Below are 20,836 nucleotides of genomic sequence, written 5' to 3' on the forward strand. Positions count from 1 at the left end.
TGTAGAGCATTTGACACAGTGCTCTTAATAAACACTTGACAGATATGTGAGTGAAAGAATGAACGAGTGAAGGGATCAAACTTAGTTGAGGTGAAGCAAGAGCACCCTGTCATTGGGTTCACTGGCTTCTGATGGAGAGGTTTTGTGGTCGGCTCTGTCAGGTGAATCTGAAGATTGGCATTGCTTTGCAGACCACTGGAAATCCCGATCTTTTCAGTCATGTGGTAAGAGCATACTCTAGGAATACAATTTTGGGCTTATTTCATAAATTGAAACTTTAAATATATATATATATATATTTTTTAAAAATATATTTTATTTGATAGAAACAATACATGTTCATGTAGTGATTTTATAAAGTCTGGTAAGGAATGAAGAAGAAAATAAAACTCGTTTGTGTGTGTATACCTGGAGGTATATTTAGGTACACAGACTTTCAGTACATACTCTATATAAAATTGAGGTTATGTGCATCCAGTTTTGAATTCTGCTTGTATGTGTGTGTGTGTGAATCCAATTAAAATTTTTTTTCCCTGTTTTTGGTTTTTAAACCTTACAGGCCCCTTCACAGATGTAGTCACTACAAATCTTAAGTTGCGAAATCCATCGGATAGAAAGGTGTGTTTCAAAGTGAAGACTACAGCACCTCGTCGGTACTGTGTGAGGCCCAACAGTGGAATTATTGACCCAGGGTTGACTGTGACTGTTTCAGGTAGCAAACCATGTCCTGAATTTATGCTGTTCTTTTACTATATGCATACTGCTGCAGGAAATGTCTTATCTTGGGATGAGGGTGTATGTGGTCAGTTTGTAAGCAGTTACTGTCGTTCAAAAAATGTTATATCTATTCTTTATTTCTCCAGCTTACTACCACATTCTCTGCCCGTATTATTTTGTCTTTGAAATTTTGTATCATTTTTGTGATTGCTCATTCTCGTTCATTCAGGTCTCTAGCTGTTGTTACAAATTGCATGCAGCTATGGAGGTGTTGTCCTAAATCTTTTGCTTAAAAATGTACAGTGCCTCTTTTTTGCCAATAGTTGTAAACTTAGATACGTCTTTCTGCCTTTTATTGTTAATGCCAACAGTGTCCCGCACTTGAAAACTTTAGTTTTGTCACCCCCTTTTGTGTTTGCTTGTAGTCCAGGGAGTGTGCTTGGTTCCTTCCATGTGTGGATTGCTTACTCCTGCCGTGGAGTCTGTGCTGGTGCCAGAGTTAATGCCCTCAGACTTCCCTGACGATATCCTTTCATGATCGCATCTAACATAGCAGAGTGATAGGAAGCAAGTAGGAGGATGTAGTTTACTTATGGGAGAACTTCTCAGGCCTCACACAGAGACCATTTACTCTTACTTTCTAGCAGTAGTTCTCACCTCTGTGAAGGTCTGCTGTAATTGCACAGAGAGCAGGAACACACACGGACCTTTCCAGATTAGAATCTCTGGGGACACAACCTAGACATGTGTATGTTAAACAAAACAAAACATGCCTGTGTAATCCTGATAGGTATTCCTGAAATATTAAAATAATTCTGTATCAGTTTTCTAGTTTTCAAGCCCACAGCAGATTAAAAACAGAAAATTATACAAAGAGTGAGCGCCCGGGGCAGGCTCACTGAGATGTTCATCAGTGGAACCTGACTGCAGAGGCAGTCAAGGACAGACGTCAGAGTTCTTGGGGCACTTAATCCTCCCTCAGTAACTGTATTCCCAAACTCAGAGCTAGGAGGGCCTAGAGAAGATGCTTTTAGTGAGTCTTGTGTGGTGGCCTGGCAGGCCTGCTTTCATGTTTGTCTGACCGAACTGTCAGTTCATGGGGAAGATGGGTGGGCAATAAGAAGAGTGGGCAGTGAGCACGAGTGTTCTGGAAGTTGCTAAGTCCACAAGCCTTTTTAGCTCAATTGGAAGAAGATAAAATTATTTCTATCCACATGGTTAAAAATAGATTTTGGTGCAAACAGCTATATCCCTAGGAATCCATGGAACTATTCAGAAGGACTTTTTCTTTAGGATTCTAGCTTTCTGAAGTTTTACTGTATTAATGTTTCTTAAGAACCTGTATACTTCTCAAAGCCCTTTCTCTCACATAAGCCCCTTGTATTGAGCGCCTGACTTACTAAAAACTCCTTACACACCTGTTACTGTTTCCATGCATGCCCTTGATCCCTCTCCTCCACTGAGAACTGGGACTCCAGTTTTCAGTGCAGTGCCTTTCCGGGTGAGCAGGCACTCCAGCCACGCTTCCTCCAGCAGCCTTCCCTGATTGACTCTGTCTACATACTCTCTCCTTTTCTCCCTCTCTCTCCCTCTAGCATGCACCTTTATGGATTTACTCCTTTAATCTGTGCTAAGATTGTCTTTCCCTTGTTACATGGTCTGTAGCCTTAGAAGTATGACTGTCATAAAGTCACAACCATGTTTGAAGTTTTCTTTTTATCCAGTTTCTAGTGAATAGCGTAGGGTGGTTGTTCAGTGAAGGGTGTTCCTGGAGATATACTGTGCTTTATCTGGGTTCTGGGTGTTTATCCTGTGCATTTTCTGCAGCTGTATATTTGGCCCTTAAAAATTTTTTTTTAACCATGATGGGAGTTAATGGACTTCTCAGACATACCTTATAAAGAAGATGTTCTTATATAATTGATATTTCTTACATTTGCTTCATTTCATCTGTCTTTTTGAAAATGTTGACATCTATCTTAGAAATAATCTAAATATTAGCAGGGAAGTAATCTCCACAATATTGTATACATATTGTGTACAATTGCTGATTCATTCTTTATATTCTCTTATTAGATTTATATTACATAATTTAAAACCACATGGAACGTCTAAAAACCCTCTTGTAGGCCACTGAAAATCATAAATACTTCAGAAAAAAATTTGAATATAATTATTAGGAAGCTGGAAAAAGTTTAGAAATCATGAGGCTGTGTGGTTTCCATGTACACTTTGTTGTCCTAGACTCATTTAAACAAATTAATAAACTCTTCTTGAATAGGTATGTATTTAAAATCTATTTTAGAAAAATTAGTTATATCAGAACACTAATATATGGTGGTGAGTTTTTAAGTTACTTAGAATTTCTTCTATAAATATTTCAGTTGTCTAATTTTAAGAGCTGTTATCACTAAATACTAATGTGAAACCTAAGTTTATATTATAAGTGGTTTTAATAGACAATTTACTAGATTTTGAGTTTATAGGCATTTTAATAGTTAATGTTGGCAAAGTTTTGAAAAATTTCCAAACTTGTTTAGAGAGGGCAATCATAGATTGATATTTATTTATTTTTAATAGACATTTGTTTATTTTATGGGTTGTTAAGGACTTAGCAAATCAGAAAGGTAGACAGTTTAAAAATAATTGGAAACCATAAAGTTGATTCTGGATCCTTACTGTAAATAATCAAGTGTGTGGTTTCTTGCACCTTTCCTGGTTTTCTTTAAATTTGCAAATTAGTGAGTGAGTACTAGGAATGCAAAGAAGCAAACAAATGCAGAAGTCACTGTCATGTGTCCTTTCTTCTTCTTTAGTAATGCTGCAGCCTTTTGACTATGACCCCAATGAGAAGAGTAAACACAAGTTTATGGTACAGACCATCTTTGCTCCACCAAACATTTCAGATATGGAAGCCGTGGTGAGTAGAGAAGTTGAACAGAAGTTGTCTGGGGAAATGTCGTTTAAACTGTGGGTTTTGTTTAGTTCTCCGTTGAGAAACCTGGTTTTCAAAATTAACAAAATCTGTAAATCTGTTCACTACAGATAACCCTGACTCATTTCAAGAATGAAGGAATTTTGAAATAGTATGCCTTAGAGACAGTTTTGAAGTGCTACTATTAAGAGTGAAGTCCTGTAATCTCTAGGGATGTTAGTGTGATTTTAATGGATTGTGATAGTAGCTCTTCATAGGGTTCTATAGGAAGTTCTGTGGCATTGCCGGTACCTTTGGTGGGTGAGAATAACGCAGTGTGTACAGGCAGCTGTAGTCCTGGCTGACCTGGGGAACCCCCTGCGCGCGCGCGCGCACACACACGGCAGCTACACTAACCCTTCAGTTATCCCTTGAGGCGAAACCTATTTGTCCCCATCGTATCTCTGTCTCATTGTTTGGTTTTGTTTGCTTTTAGTGGAAAGAGGCAAAACCCGATGAATTGATGGATTCTAAATTGAGATGTGTATTTGAAATGCCCAATGAAAATGATAAATTGGTAAGTAGGAAAATATAAGAAAATTGGAAGCTGTTAAGCTCTCAGTTACTTTGAGATTGAATTCTGCTTCTGGTTTTGGCCTTTGTGATTGTGTGATATGGCTGTTCCACTTTATCAGACTCAGTGTTTACGGTTTTTAAAAATGTGTATATGCTCTTTTCATTTCATAACATTTTGTTCAAGAAGAAAAATACGTTTAGATACAAGCTGGATGATGGAGAAGAACCACCTAATTCTACCAAAATTTTGCTACTTAAACAACTTCAAGTTCTTTGTTAGAATGACACATGTGTATACATAAATACAATTAAATTACAGACATAAACCACTTTTTGGCAACTATATACCTGCAATCTGGGGATAAGATTTAATTTACATGGACAGTTTATTCCAAATTTGGCTATTCCCAGGTATTTTGTTCACTGTTGATCAAAATACATCTGATTTTATTCCTTAGTAAACAATTTTTATGTTGTTTTTTGATTAGTGTGAGGCAAATACAATTTGAGGGACTGAAGTATATGTGCATGGAGTTTAAAAAGTAGTCTTTTTTTTTTTTTTTGTGGTACGTGGGCCTCTCACTGTTGTGGCCTCTCCCGTTGCGGAGCACAGGCTCCGGACGCGCAGGCTCAGTGGCCATGGCTCACGGGCCCAGCCGCTCGCGGCATGTGGGATCTTCCCAGACCGGGGCATGAACCCGTGTCCTCTGCATCGGCAGGCAGGCTCTCAACCACTGCACCACCAGGGAAGCCCTAAAAAGTAGTCTTATAGAATGGGTTGTGGTCACTTTATTCCTTTTCTGAAACGCAAATTTGAATTTTTTCCTGTGGTTTGTAGGAGGGGCTTGAAGGGTAAGTAGGTTTTTGTGTGTGTGCTTTAGCATATAAAATAATATGGATAAATAGAATTGTTTGGCACAATCAGGTTCCAATTTTACATGACTTTTTTCTTTGCTCTGGAGGCCATTTGCCCTATTAAAAAGTAAACTTGCAGATTAAATACGTGGGGTCAATTGTTATGTTACTCTTAGGATAAGCTGAAATGAAGAAGTGCCTGAATGGTAATTAGGTGTTGACCAAATCATTTATTGTGTTTTTAATGCCTTATTAAAGGGATTTTAAAATATTTGCCAAATACCAAAAAATGTGAATACATATGTTGTTACTGGAAAGTGAGATTTTGATGGCATGTTGATGCTTCCCATTTGGAGTTTACTTTCTCTTTTGCTAGGCTGCCAGGACGCTAACAGCTTGCATAACTCTTATTATTGGAACCAAGAAAAGAGCACATTCATCTCGTTTGACTTATTTTATTTCTAGTTTTATTGAGCTATAGTTGACATACAGCACTGTATAAGTTTAAGGTGTCAGCATAAACACTAGTGTTACATATATTGTGGAATGATTACTACAGTAAGTGTAGTTAACATCCACCATCTCATATAGCTGCCAAAAAAAAAAGTTTTTCCCCCTCTGATGGGAGCTCTTAGGGTCTGCTCACTTAACAGCTGTCAATATACCAAACAGTGGTGTTAGCTAGAGTCAGCATGTGGTACATTACATCCCCAGTTCTTGTTTATCTTCAATTTTGTACCTTCTGGTACCCGTCATCCAGTCCTTCCTCCCCGTTCCCCGCTTCTGGTAACCACAAACCTGATCTCTTTCTACAAGTTTGGGGCTTTGTTGTTGTTTTGTTTTAAGATTCCATGCATAAGTGAGCTCATACAGTATTTGTCTTTCTTTGACTTATTTCACTTAGCATAATGCCCTTAGAGTTTCGTTCATGTTGTCACAAATGGCAGGATTTCCTTTTTTTTTTTTTTTTTTTGGCGGTACGTGGGCCTCTCACTGTTGTGGCCTCTCCTGTTGCGGAGCGCAGGCCCAGCGGCCATGGCTCACGGGCCTAATGTGGGATCTTCCCAGACCAGGGCATGAACTCGTGTCCCCTGCACCGGCAGGCGGACTCTCAACCACTGTGCCACCAGGGAAGCCCTCACATACTGTTTTAAGGCCCATCTCAGACATAATTAATTTCATCTGTAACTGTTTCAGTATATATCGCTCAAAGATAAGGACTTTAAGGAAAGGAAGAAAAGAGCAATGACAATACTATCATTAGTCTTTGAAAGCTTAATATATCATTAATATCAGACTATTCAGGCAGCATTCACATTTGCCTCACAAGTGTCATTTAAACATTTGTGGGTTTTTTTTTGCGGTACGTGGGCCTCTCATTGTTGTGGCCTCTCCCGTTGCAGAGCACAGGCTCCAGACAGGCAGGCTCAGCGGCCATGGCTCACAGGCCTAGCCACTTCGCGGCATGTGGGATCTTCCCGGACCGGGGCATGCACCCGTGTCCCCTGCATCGGCAGGCGGACTCTCAACCACTGCACCACCAGGGAAGCCCTAAACATTTGTTTTTTTTGCAGTTTGTTTGATTTGAAATCAAAATAAAGTCCACATACTGCTATTGGATGATATGTTTCTTAAGTCTCTTAATCTATAGAGTCCCTCTGTTTTTCTCTTGTAAATTATTTATTAAAGAAACCAAGTTTGTCCTGTAGACTTTCCCACGGACTAGATTTTGCTGATTGCATCCTTCAGGTATCTTTTAACTTCTCTGCTGTCTTTGGTATTTCCTGTCATTGGATCTAGAGACTTGATTAAATTGAAGCTTATTTTTGCTGGTGAGGGAGAGGCAAGACTACTTCGTAGGTGGTTATCTATTCTCTCAGGGAGGTACCTAATGTCTGATTTTTTTTGTTTTGAAGTTAGCAGCTGTTGGTGTGCAGTGTGTAGATGAGTGGTCCCAGCCAGGGGTGGTTTGCCCCCCACGGGACAGTTGTCAATGTGTGGAGACAGTTTTGGTTGTCACAGCTAACGTGGAGGGTCTACAGACGTCTAGTGGGTAGAGGCCAGGGATGCTGCTCAACTTCCTACAATGCACAGGACTGTCCCCACAACAAAGATTCTCCAGCCCCAAATGTCAGTACAGTTGGAAGTGAGTAAATACAGTTTAAGTCCATTGATTCATTCAAGGTTGTGTAATGGTGACTTTGTCATTACTGCTTCATTGTATTAGTTAGAGAGTAACTGGAGCTCATCTGATACCCGCTGATTCATTCAATGGTGGAGTTCTAAAGCTTTCTCTTAAGTTATAGGCTTTCAAAAAATGAGTTGGTTACAGTGTCCCTCTGATGATGTACAGTCAGCTTTCCGTCCTCCTTCCTTTCCTTCCCTCTTTGCCGTGTTGTTATGGACTCACGGACTTAAACTTCCTACTGTTTCAGCCCCTTGCAGTTATCGTATTGGTGATCAGATTGGCTAGTAGCCGCTCCTGAGTCCTTTCACCTTAGTAGTCTTTGGTAATTTCCTTCATGTCCAATATGGCAAGATACTTCCAGGCTCAGACCTGGGATTAGACATTTCTTCAAGCTCTGGGTCCTTTCAGTGGGAGATGGTATTTCGAGACCACAAGCCTGGGCACTGGGAGTAAGACAGTGATTTTTAGTTTTGTGAGAATTCCTATCAAACCATTCTTTTGGCCAAGATTCTAGTGGAGGCCTGATTGTCAGTTGAAGGCACTTTTAATGGTAAAATTTTAATGGTGAAATTAGTCAGTATCACATAAATCACATAAGATGATGCTCATCCTTTTATTTTTTGAGGTGTTGTGATTGTGTTTAATGGTTGGGTTATGTTCTTGAAGCTCTTGGATAATTTAAATTGTGTAAAATCCAACACTATCTGAGAAGAATGGGCAGGTCCTCTTGTGCACCAGCTGCAGTGCTGTGCTGTTGGAATATAGCAACTCATATGGCTTCTTAGCTTTGCTGTTATGCTTCTTGATGGACATTTTTAAGTGTTTGGAATTCACATTTCAAGTTTGGCACATAAAATGAGACTTTTAATATTTCAGTATATCAGTATATCAGATTTATATAATTCAAATGTGCAAAAATATTTGTATCTATACTAGAGGTGGCCTTAATTGATTAATGTGCATGTTAAAAAGAAGGGCTGAAATACAGCTGTGTTTTTATGAGGCGGTGTTTGCCAGAATGTGTTGGTTTGGAAGGGCTCTGTGGTCAGATGAGTTTGGAAAAACGCTATAAATAAGCACACTGCATATTTGCACATTAAAGGCTCTGAATAAAGAAAATCTGATTAACCTAGTATTTCTTTTTTGTTTCATATAATGCAATTAACTTCCCACGGAATGCCAGATGTTCTGTAAAATACACTTCTGGAAATGCCGTTCCTGTGTAAACTCATTCTTGTGGAGCTGCTAAACTGCAGGTTCTACGAGAAATCCCCATTACTGAGGGATCACTGAAGTGGGCGCAGCCTGGTACAGACCTGGTGCTGTCCGAATTGTTGATTAGTGACTTCCTGTCAAGTCATAAGCTTACTGTTGCATCGCATCCTTTACAGAAAATGTGAAACCTCAGAGTAACCAAATCTGGAGTGTTTATAATAGTGTAAAATATATAAAGTTTTTTGTATTTGTTAGAATGATTAAAGATGAAACCTTTTACACACACACACACACACACACATAAAACATCTCTTTTCTAATACTTTATTCATGTGGTAATAAAACCCTGTTGGTAAGACCCTAATAGTATCTTGCCATTTCTGGTTTAATATTGTCTACAGATGAAGTTGATGAAACTGCTTAAAGACCATAGTATCTCTAACATACTGGTTTCTTTCTAGTATCCATAGATACAGTTACGAAATTACTTAATATCCTTTTTCTGTATGTCTGTCTTCAGTTTAGTATGAACTTTGTCTGTTAGGAACTTAGGGCATCATTGAGTAGTGTTTTACCTAGATAAAGCTTGTCAGTTTACTACAGACAAATTGGTAAGATGCCATATGAAGCTGAATCCTGACTACACAAATTGATTAAAGATGAAACGCCCTTATTCAAGGAAAACACATTTCTAAATGTGCAAGATTCACAGAAATATGAGAACTGTTGGTAGCCTGTATTTTTAGAAGTAGAGTACAAAATATATTTTTTAGTTTATATAGTCATGATTGCTGTTAGTAAATTCCTATAGTGACATGGTTTGACCCCTTATTTATTTTAGTTTGTTTGTCAATATGTTTTAAAAAGTTCGTTAATTTAAGCAAACTTCAGTATAGTTTTTTTTTGCGGTACGCGGGCCTCTCACTGTTGTGGCCCCTCCTGTTGCGGAGCACAGGCTCCGGACACGCAGGCTCAGCGGCCATGGTCACGGGCCCAGCCGCTCCGTGGCATGTGGGATCTTCCTGGACCAGGGCACGAACCCGTGTCCCCTGCATCGGCAGGCGGACTCTCAACCACTGCGCCACCAGGGAATCCCCCAGTTTAGTTTTTAACTAAGTTGCTGGTGACAACTTTAATACACAGCTCTCTCCAGATGGCACATGTACTTTGTGTTCATCCTTAGTGTTCAGAGCAGTGGAGAAGCCCATGTTCAGTTACACATTTACTCCAAAGAGTTGCTCATCAGAATTTATGATCTTTAGTAATCAACTTAGAAAAATTTGGTTAGCATCCAAAACAGTTAGATAGCACAATAGCTATCATGGTTATTGATACTTTCTTCTCAGAGTTGGTGTAGGTAGCAAAACGTGCTGTTGATTCAGTGTTTCTTATGTTAGGTACCCCATCCCACTCTCACCCCTGCCCGCAGCTCCTCACCCACCTCCCCGAGCCCTCCAAAGAAGTAGACAGGCAGTTAAGTACATTATGTAAGTATACCTTTCCCTGTTTGAGGATCTGGATCTTTTTAGGTGTGCTGTTAGTTCTTGGGCATTTACTGTTTCTAAAGACAGTTGGAAACAGCTGTGTTGTTATTTTGTTGATTTCTTTAGGTTTTTTAGGACCTTGATACTGAATATATAACTCAGAAAATGATTGAAGTTTTTAGTCATCTTGTAGGATAAGAAAGATGCCAGCTTTAGAAGTATGGTGGTTGAGTCCGTGTTTTTATTTTTATGGTTTAAAGAGATCATTTTTATGATAAAACAGTCCTAATTTATTTGGAACCATCATTAGAATATGGGCTTCTTTTTGGAAAATAGCTCTCTGATTTGGATCATACATAGAATGACCTAGGAGTCCAAGAACCCTTTTATTTTAGAATAAAAAGAGGTACTACTAATAGTTATTCCTGGACAACAGGCATTAACTAATACTGCCCTTAGGCACTAAGGTGTGTGGTCCCCCTAGTCCTCGGGGACAGCAGGACTTTGACTGGATGCATTTCAGTAAGGTAATGGCCCACAGTCTTCAAATGAGTTATGTTCAGAGCTACTACTGAGAACCGCTCAGCACATTCCCTGGGTTGTTGATAGCTGGACGCAGATGATACTGGAGTGTTGACTACTTTACATTTTACAAACTGGAGTTCTGTGAATTATTAGCTCTTTTTATTTATTATCAACTCTATATTATGAAATCTAATGTCCAGTTAGTGGTTGTGTTTTTTTTTAGGATTGAGTGTGGTTTTAATTAACTTGTTATGATGTTTTATAACCTCTTCAATTCTTTATGTTGAAATAAAAAAATTTTTTTGGTTTATTTTAGACCACCAACTTTACTTGACATTTTCCAAATTTAGAAAAATTGTTACATTTTATTTATGCCCTCCATTTAACATCTATCTGTTAATGACATATTTTCTAGGGAAAAATACTTGTCATAATGAAGCCTGAAGGACTTAAGAATAGGGAATTTCAGGGGTCCTATGTATAAAGACTTTTTGTAATGAAATATACATTATTTTCTGTTGAGACAAAGAACAGATTGGGGACAATGCATTATTAAGTAAGATGGAGTTGTCTTAGTTATGTACAATGACCTGGATATCAGTAAGTATTTTTTTTGTTTTTATTTTTGGTTGTGTTGGGTCCTTGTTGATGTGCGTGGGCTTTCTCTAGTTGCGGCGAGCGGGGGCTACTCTTCGTTGTGGTGCACGGGCTTCTCATTGTCGTGACTTCTCTTGTTGCAGAGCACAGGCTCTAGGCGTGTGGGCTTCAGTAGTTGTGGCATGCGGGCTCAGTAGTTGTGGCTTGTGGGCTCTAGAGTGCAGGCTCAGTAGTTGTGGCGCATGGGCTTAGTTGCTCTGTGGCATGTGGGATCTTCCCGGGCCAGGGATCGCACCCATGCCCCTGCATTGGCAGGCAGATTCTTAACCACTGCGCCACCAGGGAAGCCCTCAGTAAGTATTATTTCAGAGTCTGCTTCAACCTTTTTGTATAGTATTATTTTTATGTGTATTAAAGGAATTAGAGAAGATAGGAAGAGAACTGTGGAGATACTAATGGAATACTAGAATGTTCTGTGTGTCTTTGTTTCTTGATCCTGGGGGGTAAGAGTGTGTGTGTGTGTGTGTGTGTGTGTGTGTGTGTGTGTGTGTGTGTGTTTGGGGAGGGGTGTCGTTGAGTACAGGAGAGGTTTATAAATCATTACAATTTTCGAACCCTTGAAAAAATTCATTTAACTTAAACATTGTTCAGTTAGAGTGTTAGCAAAGGTAAGAAAATAAGAAGTGCTTGTTCTTCAGGTACTGACAAGTATTGAGTAGTAACAAAAATTAAGAGCCACACAGAAGGTACTCATTCTAGGACAACGTGAGGCTGGCTTAAGTTTAATAAGGTTTCTACATTTAGTTAGTGAACATAATGCAAGTTGATTATAGCTAATTAATAGAAGAAGTTGAGAAATGTTGTATTTTTTGCTTTAACATAGCTATTATTATTATTATTTCTTATGCGTAACACATCTTTGTAGAATAAGGTGATTGTTTTAGAACCTAATGATTTCTGTGTTAGTCATTCCCAGTCCCATGCAGGAGAAGTCAGAGCTTGGTGTGAATCCGAGAATGTGTTTCCCCTGCACCTCAGGGTATTTTGCTCCCCACCCCCGGGGCCGGCCCTGGCTGTCGCTCCGCCGAGCAGCATCAGCAGCACAGTTGCAGCACCTGCCAGTTATAGCGCGAAGAATGAGCCCAGGGGACTCAGTGTGTTCAAACAGGAGAAACAGGAGGGAGCTAACAGATAGACAAGTCTGCCAGTGTCACTGGTTACGGTGATGTGGTCACCCAGCACGTACGAGGTGTTTATTGTGTGTTGTGAAGGAATTAGAGTTGAAAATGTCAGATACGTTTAAAATTACAGTAGAACCACAGTCACTTAAAAACCAGGCATACAAACTATTCTGTTCTAAAACAACAAATACCACACTTAATAAAATCTCAGTAGTGAGCAGGACAAATGTAAGTGGGAACATTATTATGAAATTGGTATAATTTTCCCTGTCACTGAGATTTGGGGAGCATCCTCTAAAAAAAATGTGAACAGACCAGCAGGTGTAGCAGTAAAGGTGGGAGCTGGTGAATATCACTCTCCAGGCAAGTATTTGTGTTTATATATTTAAAAAAAAGATAAATGAGATTACTGCTTTATGTTTTCTTATCCAGTACAAATAATACTAACCCTTCTTAAACTGTCATTGTTAGTTATTTACAGTGCCCCAGGGTAGGAGAATTGTGGCAAAAGCCCTGAAGATCTTAGGTCATATTTGAATTTATTCATGTCTCCGTGTGTGTGTGTGTGTGTGTGTGTGTGTGTGTGTGTGTATACACTTAACATGCACTCAAGTGCAATGCCAGCGCATCAGTAGATGACAGTGACCTCCTGGTGGTGTCCTGGGTGCTATATGATTCCCTTTCTCATTTCCTGCTTCTTGGGAGCTCCGGGAACCTCACAGTTTGAACAGGCTGCTGATACTTTGATTTGGCTTTGCAGGGAATGTGTATGCTAAGGCTTAAACAAAACCTGATCCTTTGTCTAAATGTCTGATACTTTTAAAATTTCGTGATTTTAGTTATTTACTTCTGGGAATCACGATCCTAGAGAAGAAGAGTAAGTGGGTTGTTCAGAGTGAAAATACGTCTTCGGTAACTTTATTATTCAAATACTACCTCTTCCCAGTTAAGGCCTTACTCAGGCCTTCTGACAGTTTCCTGCTGTGGCTCTTGGCCTTGCCTTTTACCTCCCTGTAATACACTTGATCCCTTACTCTTAACAGGAGTCACGAGAATGTAGCCTCGTGTTTACATTCTTTGGCTCCTTTGTCCATCCCAAGGCTTCAATGCAAAAACCGAATTTGCCTTGTATTTATATTTCCTTTTCTGAACAGTCCCAAAGTCCTCGCTTTCTCTAATTACCCCCAAAAGGAATAATTTAGAATATTGGAACTGAAATTCTAAAGGTTGTTTAAAAAAAAGTGCAGAAGTAAATTCAACTTATAGATAGGAGATTACTGCAGGTAGGCTAAATAATATAAAAGGGTGGAAAATGTACGAGATACCGTGTTTTCTCTTATCTTGATACCATGGCCTGACCGTCAAGTCTATTCTGAGTTGCAGTGTTAGATATAATGTGCGTGCAGTGTCATTCCTCAGCTGCCTCAGAATCAGAGCGTGTCAAGTCCCTCCAGTTTGCTTGTTCCATGGTTCTCAGAACAGCCAGTCTCCTCTTTCGGGACCAGTCTGAAGCAGCTCTCAAGGAACACGCTGTTTTTCTGGAGCCAAACCTCACCGTGGCGCTCCTGAAGGGAAGCCTGTAGCTGTCTCAGCAGCCTTAGTGTTCCCACCAGGCTCCGCAGCTTGTCTCCACACCCGTGACTCTCCCCCCACCCCACCCCCTTTAACCACCGCCCAGGTAGCTTATACATGGTTCTACTTAAATTAATTAATCAATCAATAAATTAGATTTTTTTGCCTCTGCTCTGTATGTTGCCTGGTTTGTAGGGGCCTAAATGGTCGTGAGCACATGGGGTAAGTGGGTTTACTCAGTGTGACTGTTGTGTGACTTGCTTGGCTTACTTTCGACAAGGGTTTAGGCTTCACTTTTATCATTTGCACTCTCGTCTTAACATTTATGCTCCACAGATTGGTTATGACATTTCTTCTCCTTTTTCTTGTAAAAGCAATATATCAACATTAAGGAAAATTTTCAATAAAAAGAGAAATCTAATTCTGCCACCATGAGAAGATATTGATTGACATGTTAATTAAAATCCCAGAGTGGGAAGCTACTCATCAAATGTCTAACGAGTGAAATGTTGAAGTAATTTTGGTAAGGCACAGAATAGAATATTTAATGACATCGTGTCATTTAAAATGATAATTAGAAGATGTACATATAAATGAATAAAGATTAAAAAGTTACGTGTATGCTGATTTTATAAAATATGCATATGAAAGAGAATATTGGAAGATAATATATAAATAATAGTTATTTTAGGTTGATGAGAGAATGGGAGGTGATTCCCTTTCTCCCTCTTGTAATTCTCAATTTTCTGGAATTTCAAGAATTTGTGTAAAAATAAAAAGCCAATTGTGAAGAGTTTGATGATTCCTCATTCTAATTTTTTTTGCCTTCACTTTTTGGCCTTTTGTATCTCCTTGTAATTTCTTAGTCACCTTTCTGGTATGAGTGTGATATTTTCCCCCAAACCTAAAGATTGCTGAGTTGCCGTGTTGTTGACTGTTCGTCTTCACAGAGGAAGGCCATGTGCCATTCTGGTTCCCAGAAGCTGGACTAGTTCTAGGTTGGAAAGTGCACACTTGAGAAGTCATTTTGAAATGAATTCTAATTACTGTTAAGGAAAAGAATAGGAAAAGAAATTGGTGGAGAGCAGAAACATCTGAAACAGGATTTGTAACAGTACCATGAGATTGGTTGGGACGGGGAGGACAGAGCAGAGAACAAGAGGCTCGCACAGGAAGCACAGAGCCGGATGGTGAAGCAGGCTTCCTAAAACCCATCACAGCGGGGACGCTTCTGAAGAGAAGTGGGAAAATCTGAATGATGACTGGAACCTCAGTACAGTACTACTAATTTTTACATGGATTTAGACAATGGCGATCAAATCACAGCCCCTTCATACGAAATACTAGTTTTGTCCCTGTTTATACTGAAAGTAAATTCAGGAGCTGGGATGCTGTGTTAGGTGTGTGACCTATAACTAAATCTTCCTGATGAGTGCTGTGGAAAATGCCATAAAGTTGATTTTGGAAACGTTCTTGTTAGAAGTTTATATCTGAATAAAGCGGTTTATACCTTTCTTTTTGAAAAATTTTTTTAGCAAGTAAAATTTTAATTAAAGACAAGAATAGTGCTAGTCCTCTTAGGAAGCTTGTGAAGGCAGAGATGAGATTCCAGTGGATGGGTGTTGAGTTGAGGCTCAGGGTTGCTTAGGCCCTGCCCCGTGCCTTTCTCTCCATGCCTTTGCCACTAGTTCCAATGGGTGAGTGCTGGCAGGAGTTAAGATTTGGGGGCTCATAATTTTAAAGGTACCTGAGTACCACTGTGGTTCCATATTGAGTTTCATGAGTTAAAGCAGGTAGTGTTACTAATGATTTGAAGGGATCGTTTATATTTGAGTTTAAAGTCATGAAGTGGACTCCCTCCCCTCTTTTTTTCCCCATGATACATGTTTGTGTTCATCATCTCCCCTTCGGTGCTCATATCCTTCAGTTATTTTTCCCCATGAATAGAAGTTAGGTTTTCTTTCAAGTGTTTTTCTTAGGTAGTCTCCTGATTTCATTGTGTGTTTGCAATAGCATCCCCCCTTCCCTCCAGAGCCCCATTTGAATCGCAGAATCAGAGCACTGAAAATGAACTTCATGTTTGGATTTTGGTTGGCATCACTCAGCATACTTATTGAGTAACTACTGTTGGCCACAGTGCTGGATTTAGGGGTAAATGCAAAGAGGAATGGCTCTTGCTTTACCCAGGCTTTGAAGCATTGTAGGAAAGAACACCAAAAGTACAGTGTTGTGCTGTGTGCTCAGTGCTCTGGTGGAGGTAAGTGCACAGGGTGGCGGGCGCAGAGGAGGGGTGGTTCATGTGCTTTGACCTCGCTGACTGCTGGTGTTTACTGCTGTCGTCCTGTGCAGTTGTTCACAGATGACCGGGCATTGCGTATTTAAAAAGCTTTTTAATAATGAAATTGAAAACTGTCAAAACTTTGCGTGTAAATAATTTCTTGGAGATGGATGTTTGGAGTTCAAGTTGTTTAAAAACCTGTAAGGAGAGTTAGTCAGTTGAAAAACGCCCCGCCTGCTGTCTTTGTGCTGCAGAACGACATGGAACCCAGCAAAGCCGTTCCCCTGAACGCTGCGAAGCAGGACGGGCCCGTGCCAAAGCCACACAGTGTTTCCCTCAATGATACTGAGACGAGGAAGCTCATGGAAGAGTGCAAGAGGCTCCAGGGAGAGATGATGAAGCTATCGGAAGAAAACCGACACCTGAGAGTAAGTGCTCGCTCCTGGGAAAGGAACTTGATTGCAATGAAGGCAGCGGGGAGGTGAACGTTGTTGGGCCATTTTGTCTGTCAGCTTTTACATTTACCCTTTTTCAGTTCTTTTTCCTTTTCCCCAGTTTGCTTCTGTCCTGGCCTTGGCTCCCCGCCAGCCTCTTCTTACACTTTGGCAGTGGCTTCTTGTGTCCCGTGCTCCCTTCCCAGCAGCTGGCCTGGGTGTTGGGGTCTGGCCGTGGCCTTGCTGGCTTCCTCTCTCGCTTGTGCAGCCTTCTCATTCTGGGCCCTGGTCCTGTCACCTGCTGCAGCAGTGCTGTCCCCAGACTGGCACCCCGTTGTCCAGGGCGCTTGAAATGTGCTTACTTGGAATTAAGATGTGCTGTGAGTGACATAGTGCCCAAAATACCTCTTTTTTTTCGTATTGTTACATGTTGAAATAATATTTTGGTTATATTGGATTGAATAAAGTATATCATTAAAATTTTGCCAATTTTTTGTACCTTTTTTTTTTTATTTTTTTTTTTATGCGTTACGCGGGCCTCTCACTGTTGTGGCCTCTCCCGTTGCGGAGGACAGGCTCCGGACGCGCAGGCTCAGCGGCCATGGCTCACGGGCCCAGCCGCTCCGCGGCATGTGGGATCTTCCTGGACCGGGGCACGAACCCGTGTCCCCTGCATCGGCAGGCGGACTCTCAACCACTGCGCCACCAGGGAAGCCCTTTTTGTACCTTTTTAAATGTGCTGTTAGAAAATTTAAAACTCCATGTAGGGCACCCATTGGAAGTGCCTCTCCAGGTCGTGTCGGTCAGCACTGGGCTGGGGGTCCTGGAGGAGCCTCCTCTGCTATAGCAGGAGCACTTCCCTCCGAGGGCGGCCCGGCGCCCTGCCCTGCCCACGTGGCATGCACACACGCACACACGTTTCATGGTGCTCGGTTCTCATCACCTTGTCAGTATGACCTTTTCTGGGACTCTCTTCCCCTGAAAAGAGAAAACAGTCTTGGAATGCTGCCTCCTCTGTTTCCAGACTACCGCTTACCTCTTCTGGCTCCCATTGTCCGTCTCCCTCCAGCGGGCTGGGGTGTCTCGGAGGCAGGGGCCGTGTTCACCGCCTCTGCGTTCACGGCACACGTGCACAGCGTTCATTCACATTTGAGTGAGTGAGCAATGGGCTGTGGGATAGTGTGGAGTTTGCTAATATTTCAAGACCTGAAGACCTTTAAGTTGCTTTTTGAGGCTTTGTTTGAAGCTTTTCACGTCAAAGTAGATAGTATGGATACTAAAATGTACTTAAGGTAAATAAGCTAAACTGTGGGATGTCATCTATATCTGGTTATTTCATAGCCTGTGGAAACTACACTCTGGATCAAAGGCACTGTGTCTTGGCTTGACGTGCTGAGACGGCTTTTCTGGCTGTTTCCTATTCCACAGCCCCGCCGCAGAGGCCCCTGCCCCCAGCGCCTGTCTGGAGAGTGGAGAGGTGGTCTCATTTTACACCCACACCCACGCCCTGTGGAGTTTTAAGGGTGCTGTTTTTTGTTACTTTCCCTTTATGTGCCATGAGTTCCTCAGTCCTGTATGTGATGGAAGATGTGCTCCTCAGTGTACTGAGAGCCACAGCCCGTCGCCTGGCTGGGAGGGAGAAGTGCCTGGGTCGGGCCGGGCTGGGGAGATAGGTGATAAGATTGATTCCCGGTCCCGACTCTTTATGGACTAACGTTCTGTAGATGTTATTTGAAAAAGTGTTCTGCTGTTTAAAAGAGAAAACAAAAGAACCTTGAAGACCACTGGTTTACAGAGTCAACTTCTGGACCTTTAACAGTTCACACTAAGGCCCATCATCATTGGTTGCCAGGTTGACTTCCTTGAGGGGTCTCATCACTGCCCTTTATGTTCCGCAGCCCTGGCCTTCTTCATCCAGCCTGTGCATCGGAATCTGCCGTGAGCTCTTAAACACACGTGTTCAGGCCCTCCCGAGACCCCGGGAGGCAGAATCACCTGGAGTAGCCTTTAAAGTTCTTGCCGGGACTGAGCATCATTGTTCTGTCCACACGGGACTAATAAGAACAAGACCCAAACCCGCAAACCCTCAGAAAATCCAGTCATGCAAATAAAACAGCATGACGTCAGGTGCACTCTTACCCTGGGTGTTATTAGTGCACACACTAGAGGAACGAATCAGTGTGAGAGGTAAACAGGAGCTTGTGCTGAGGAGGTGAAAGCCTGCCCCGTATTCATCTGGTTGGGATGATGGACCAGGTAAAGCCAGCTGCCTAGGTAAACCGGTGTCAGTATTTTCCCCAAGGTCATTCTGCAGCTGGTAAAGTGTCATAACAACCTCTGCTTAGAGTGACTGCTGTCCTGTTACCGAGAAACCTGGTCCCCTAAAGTCACAGACTGACGGTCAGAAACTTCGCTGGGTGAGGCTGTGTCAGTCAGCACAGAGCAGCCACCTGGTCTGGAGGATGGGAGTCACTGTGATGGCAGAGAAGCGGCCTCCCTTTCTGGTCCAGGTGCAGAGCCTCAGGTGCGGGGCTCTGCCTACAGCTTCCCACCCCTGTTGTATTTGTAGTTTCCAAGGAAACAATTCTGTCTCTCCTCTACAGTCCAGACTCTGGTGCTGACCCTTTTACACAAAGACCTCCTGCTTTGCTTTGAGCACATTGAAACGCTGCATTTAAATTTCATCCTGCACTCCCCCTCCCCAGTCCTGTAGAGTCCTGTCTCTTCCCTGCGCTCTGCTGTGTGGGGCCCTGCTTGCGGCAGGTCAGACTAATGACCTCACTTTGTTTCTGGTGGTCTTTGGCTGATGGAGTCCAGCGTGAAGATGCTGTCGGCCACCTTGGGGAAAGTGCGTGCGTAGGATTCTTCTTTAATTGTATTAATATTAGTGGGATTTTTCCTTCCGTGTAAATACAACTGTAGCTGATTTTTCAGTTTTTTAGAAGTATATTTCTTGGCTCTAGTTTTTAAAATCAGCATTATTGAGGTATAATTTACATTCCATGAAGACACCCATTGCGAGTGTACAATTCAGTGATTTTTTTTTTTTTAGTAAATTTATGGAATGTGCAGCCATCACTGGAATCAGATTTTAGACTGTTTGTATCACCCTAGAAAGTTTCCTTAGGCTGGGTAGCAGCTCGTCCCTGCTCTTACCCCCAGTCGCATGCATACTGACCTGCCTTTTGTCTGTATATTTATAGCTCACTGGTCGTATGAATATTTGTTTTTAAAACCTCTTTTTGTGCATATATTTTTTTCTAGGATGAAGGCTTAAGGCTCAGAAAGGTAGCACATTCGGATAAACCTGGATCCACCTCAGCTGCATCCTTCAGAGATAATGTCACCAGTCCTCTTCCTTCACTTCTTGTTGTAATTGCAGCCATTTTCATTGGATTCTTTCTAGGGAAATTCATCTTGTAGAGTGAAGCATGCAGAGTGCTATTTCTTTTTTTTCTCTTGACCAGAAAAAGATTTGTTTACCTACCATCTCACTGGTAGTGTGGCCCACAGTGACCATTCTTTGTGTGTACAGCGTCATATAGGCCTCGCCTGTAACAGTCTCACGGTTAGAAACACAGTAAGAGCAGAGTGTTGGGCTCCCGGACAGCGTGAACGTCACCAGACCATCCCTAGCAGGTGTCATTGCACATTCAGTCCTTTATGAAATTCATAAATAAAGAATTGTTCTTTCTTTGTGGTTTTAATAAGAGTTCAAGAATTGTTCAGAGTCTTGTAAATGTTATTTTAATAATCCCTTTAAATTTTATCTGTTGCTGTTACCTCTTGAAATATGATTTATTTAGATTGCTAATCCCACTCATTCAGGAAATGCCAAGAGGTATTCTGTGGGGAAATGGTGCCTCTTACAGTGTAAATTTTCTCCTTTACCTTTGCTAATATCATGGCAGAATTTTTCTTATCCCTTGTGAGGCAGTTGTTGACTGAGTTTTTCATCCTTCCAACCCTGTCCCATGGTATTTAACACAAAAATAATAAAACTGTTAACAGATTCTTGCTCGATAGCTTGTGTTTGTCGTGTCATTAGACGGGATGCCAGGGAGTGTGCTGTGTGGTAATCTGGGTTATAAAATGCATAATTTATCTCATGGAAACCCTTGCGGATATTAGAGTATTTGTGGTTCAAAGTCCTCATTCTTTTAAGGAAAGGAATTGATAAAATTTCAGGCCATTTTTGGAATTTTGGAAGATTATAATCCATTTGTCCTCAAGATAATACAAAAAAAGCAAAATACCATGAGTATAAAAGTGCTGTAATTTCAGTCAGTTTACATGTCTG

General features: G+C 41.3%; 1 protein-coding gene across 2 annotated transcripts in view; it reads left to right on the top strand.

Moving 5' to 3' along the window:
* Positions 1-20,561, top strand: part of VAPA (VAMP associated protein A) — a 38,811-nt gene extending 18,250 nt beyond the window's left edge. The window contains exons 2-7 of one of the 2 annotated variants that reach the window (XM_032602400.1): positions 560-712; positions 3,534-3,637; positions 4,128-4,209; positions 12,118-12,254; positions 16,357-16,530; positions 19,801-20,561. In XM_032602400.1, coding sequence (XP_032458291.1) covers positions 560-712; positions 3,534-3,637; positions 4,128-4,209; positions 12,118-12,254; positions 16,357-16,530; positions 19,801-19,959 — 809 coding nt within the window. In that variant the 3' untranslated portion in view covers positions 19,960-20,561. The remainder of the gene's footprint in view (positions 1-559; positions 713-3,533; positions 3,638-4,127; positions 4,210-12,117; positions 12,255-16,356; positions 16,531-19,800) is intronic. The other variant, XM_032602399.1, reaches the window with a different exon arrangement.
* Positions 20,562-20,836: the final 275 nt, after the last annotated feature.

Source organism: Phocoena sinus, chromosome 14 (genome assembly GCF_008692025.1).
Source record: "Phocoena sinus isolate mPhoSin1 chromosome 14, mPhoSin1.pri, whole genome shotgun sequence".
In the NCBI taxonomy this organism is placed as follows: domain Eukaryota; kingdom Metazoa; phylum Chordata; class Mammalia; order Artiodactyla; family Phocoenidae; genus Phocoena; species Phocoena sinus.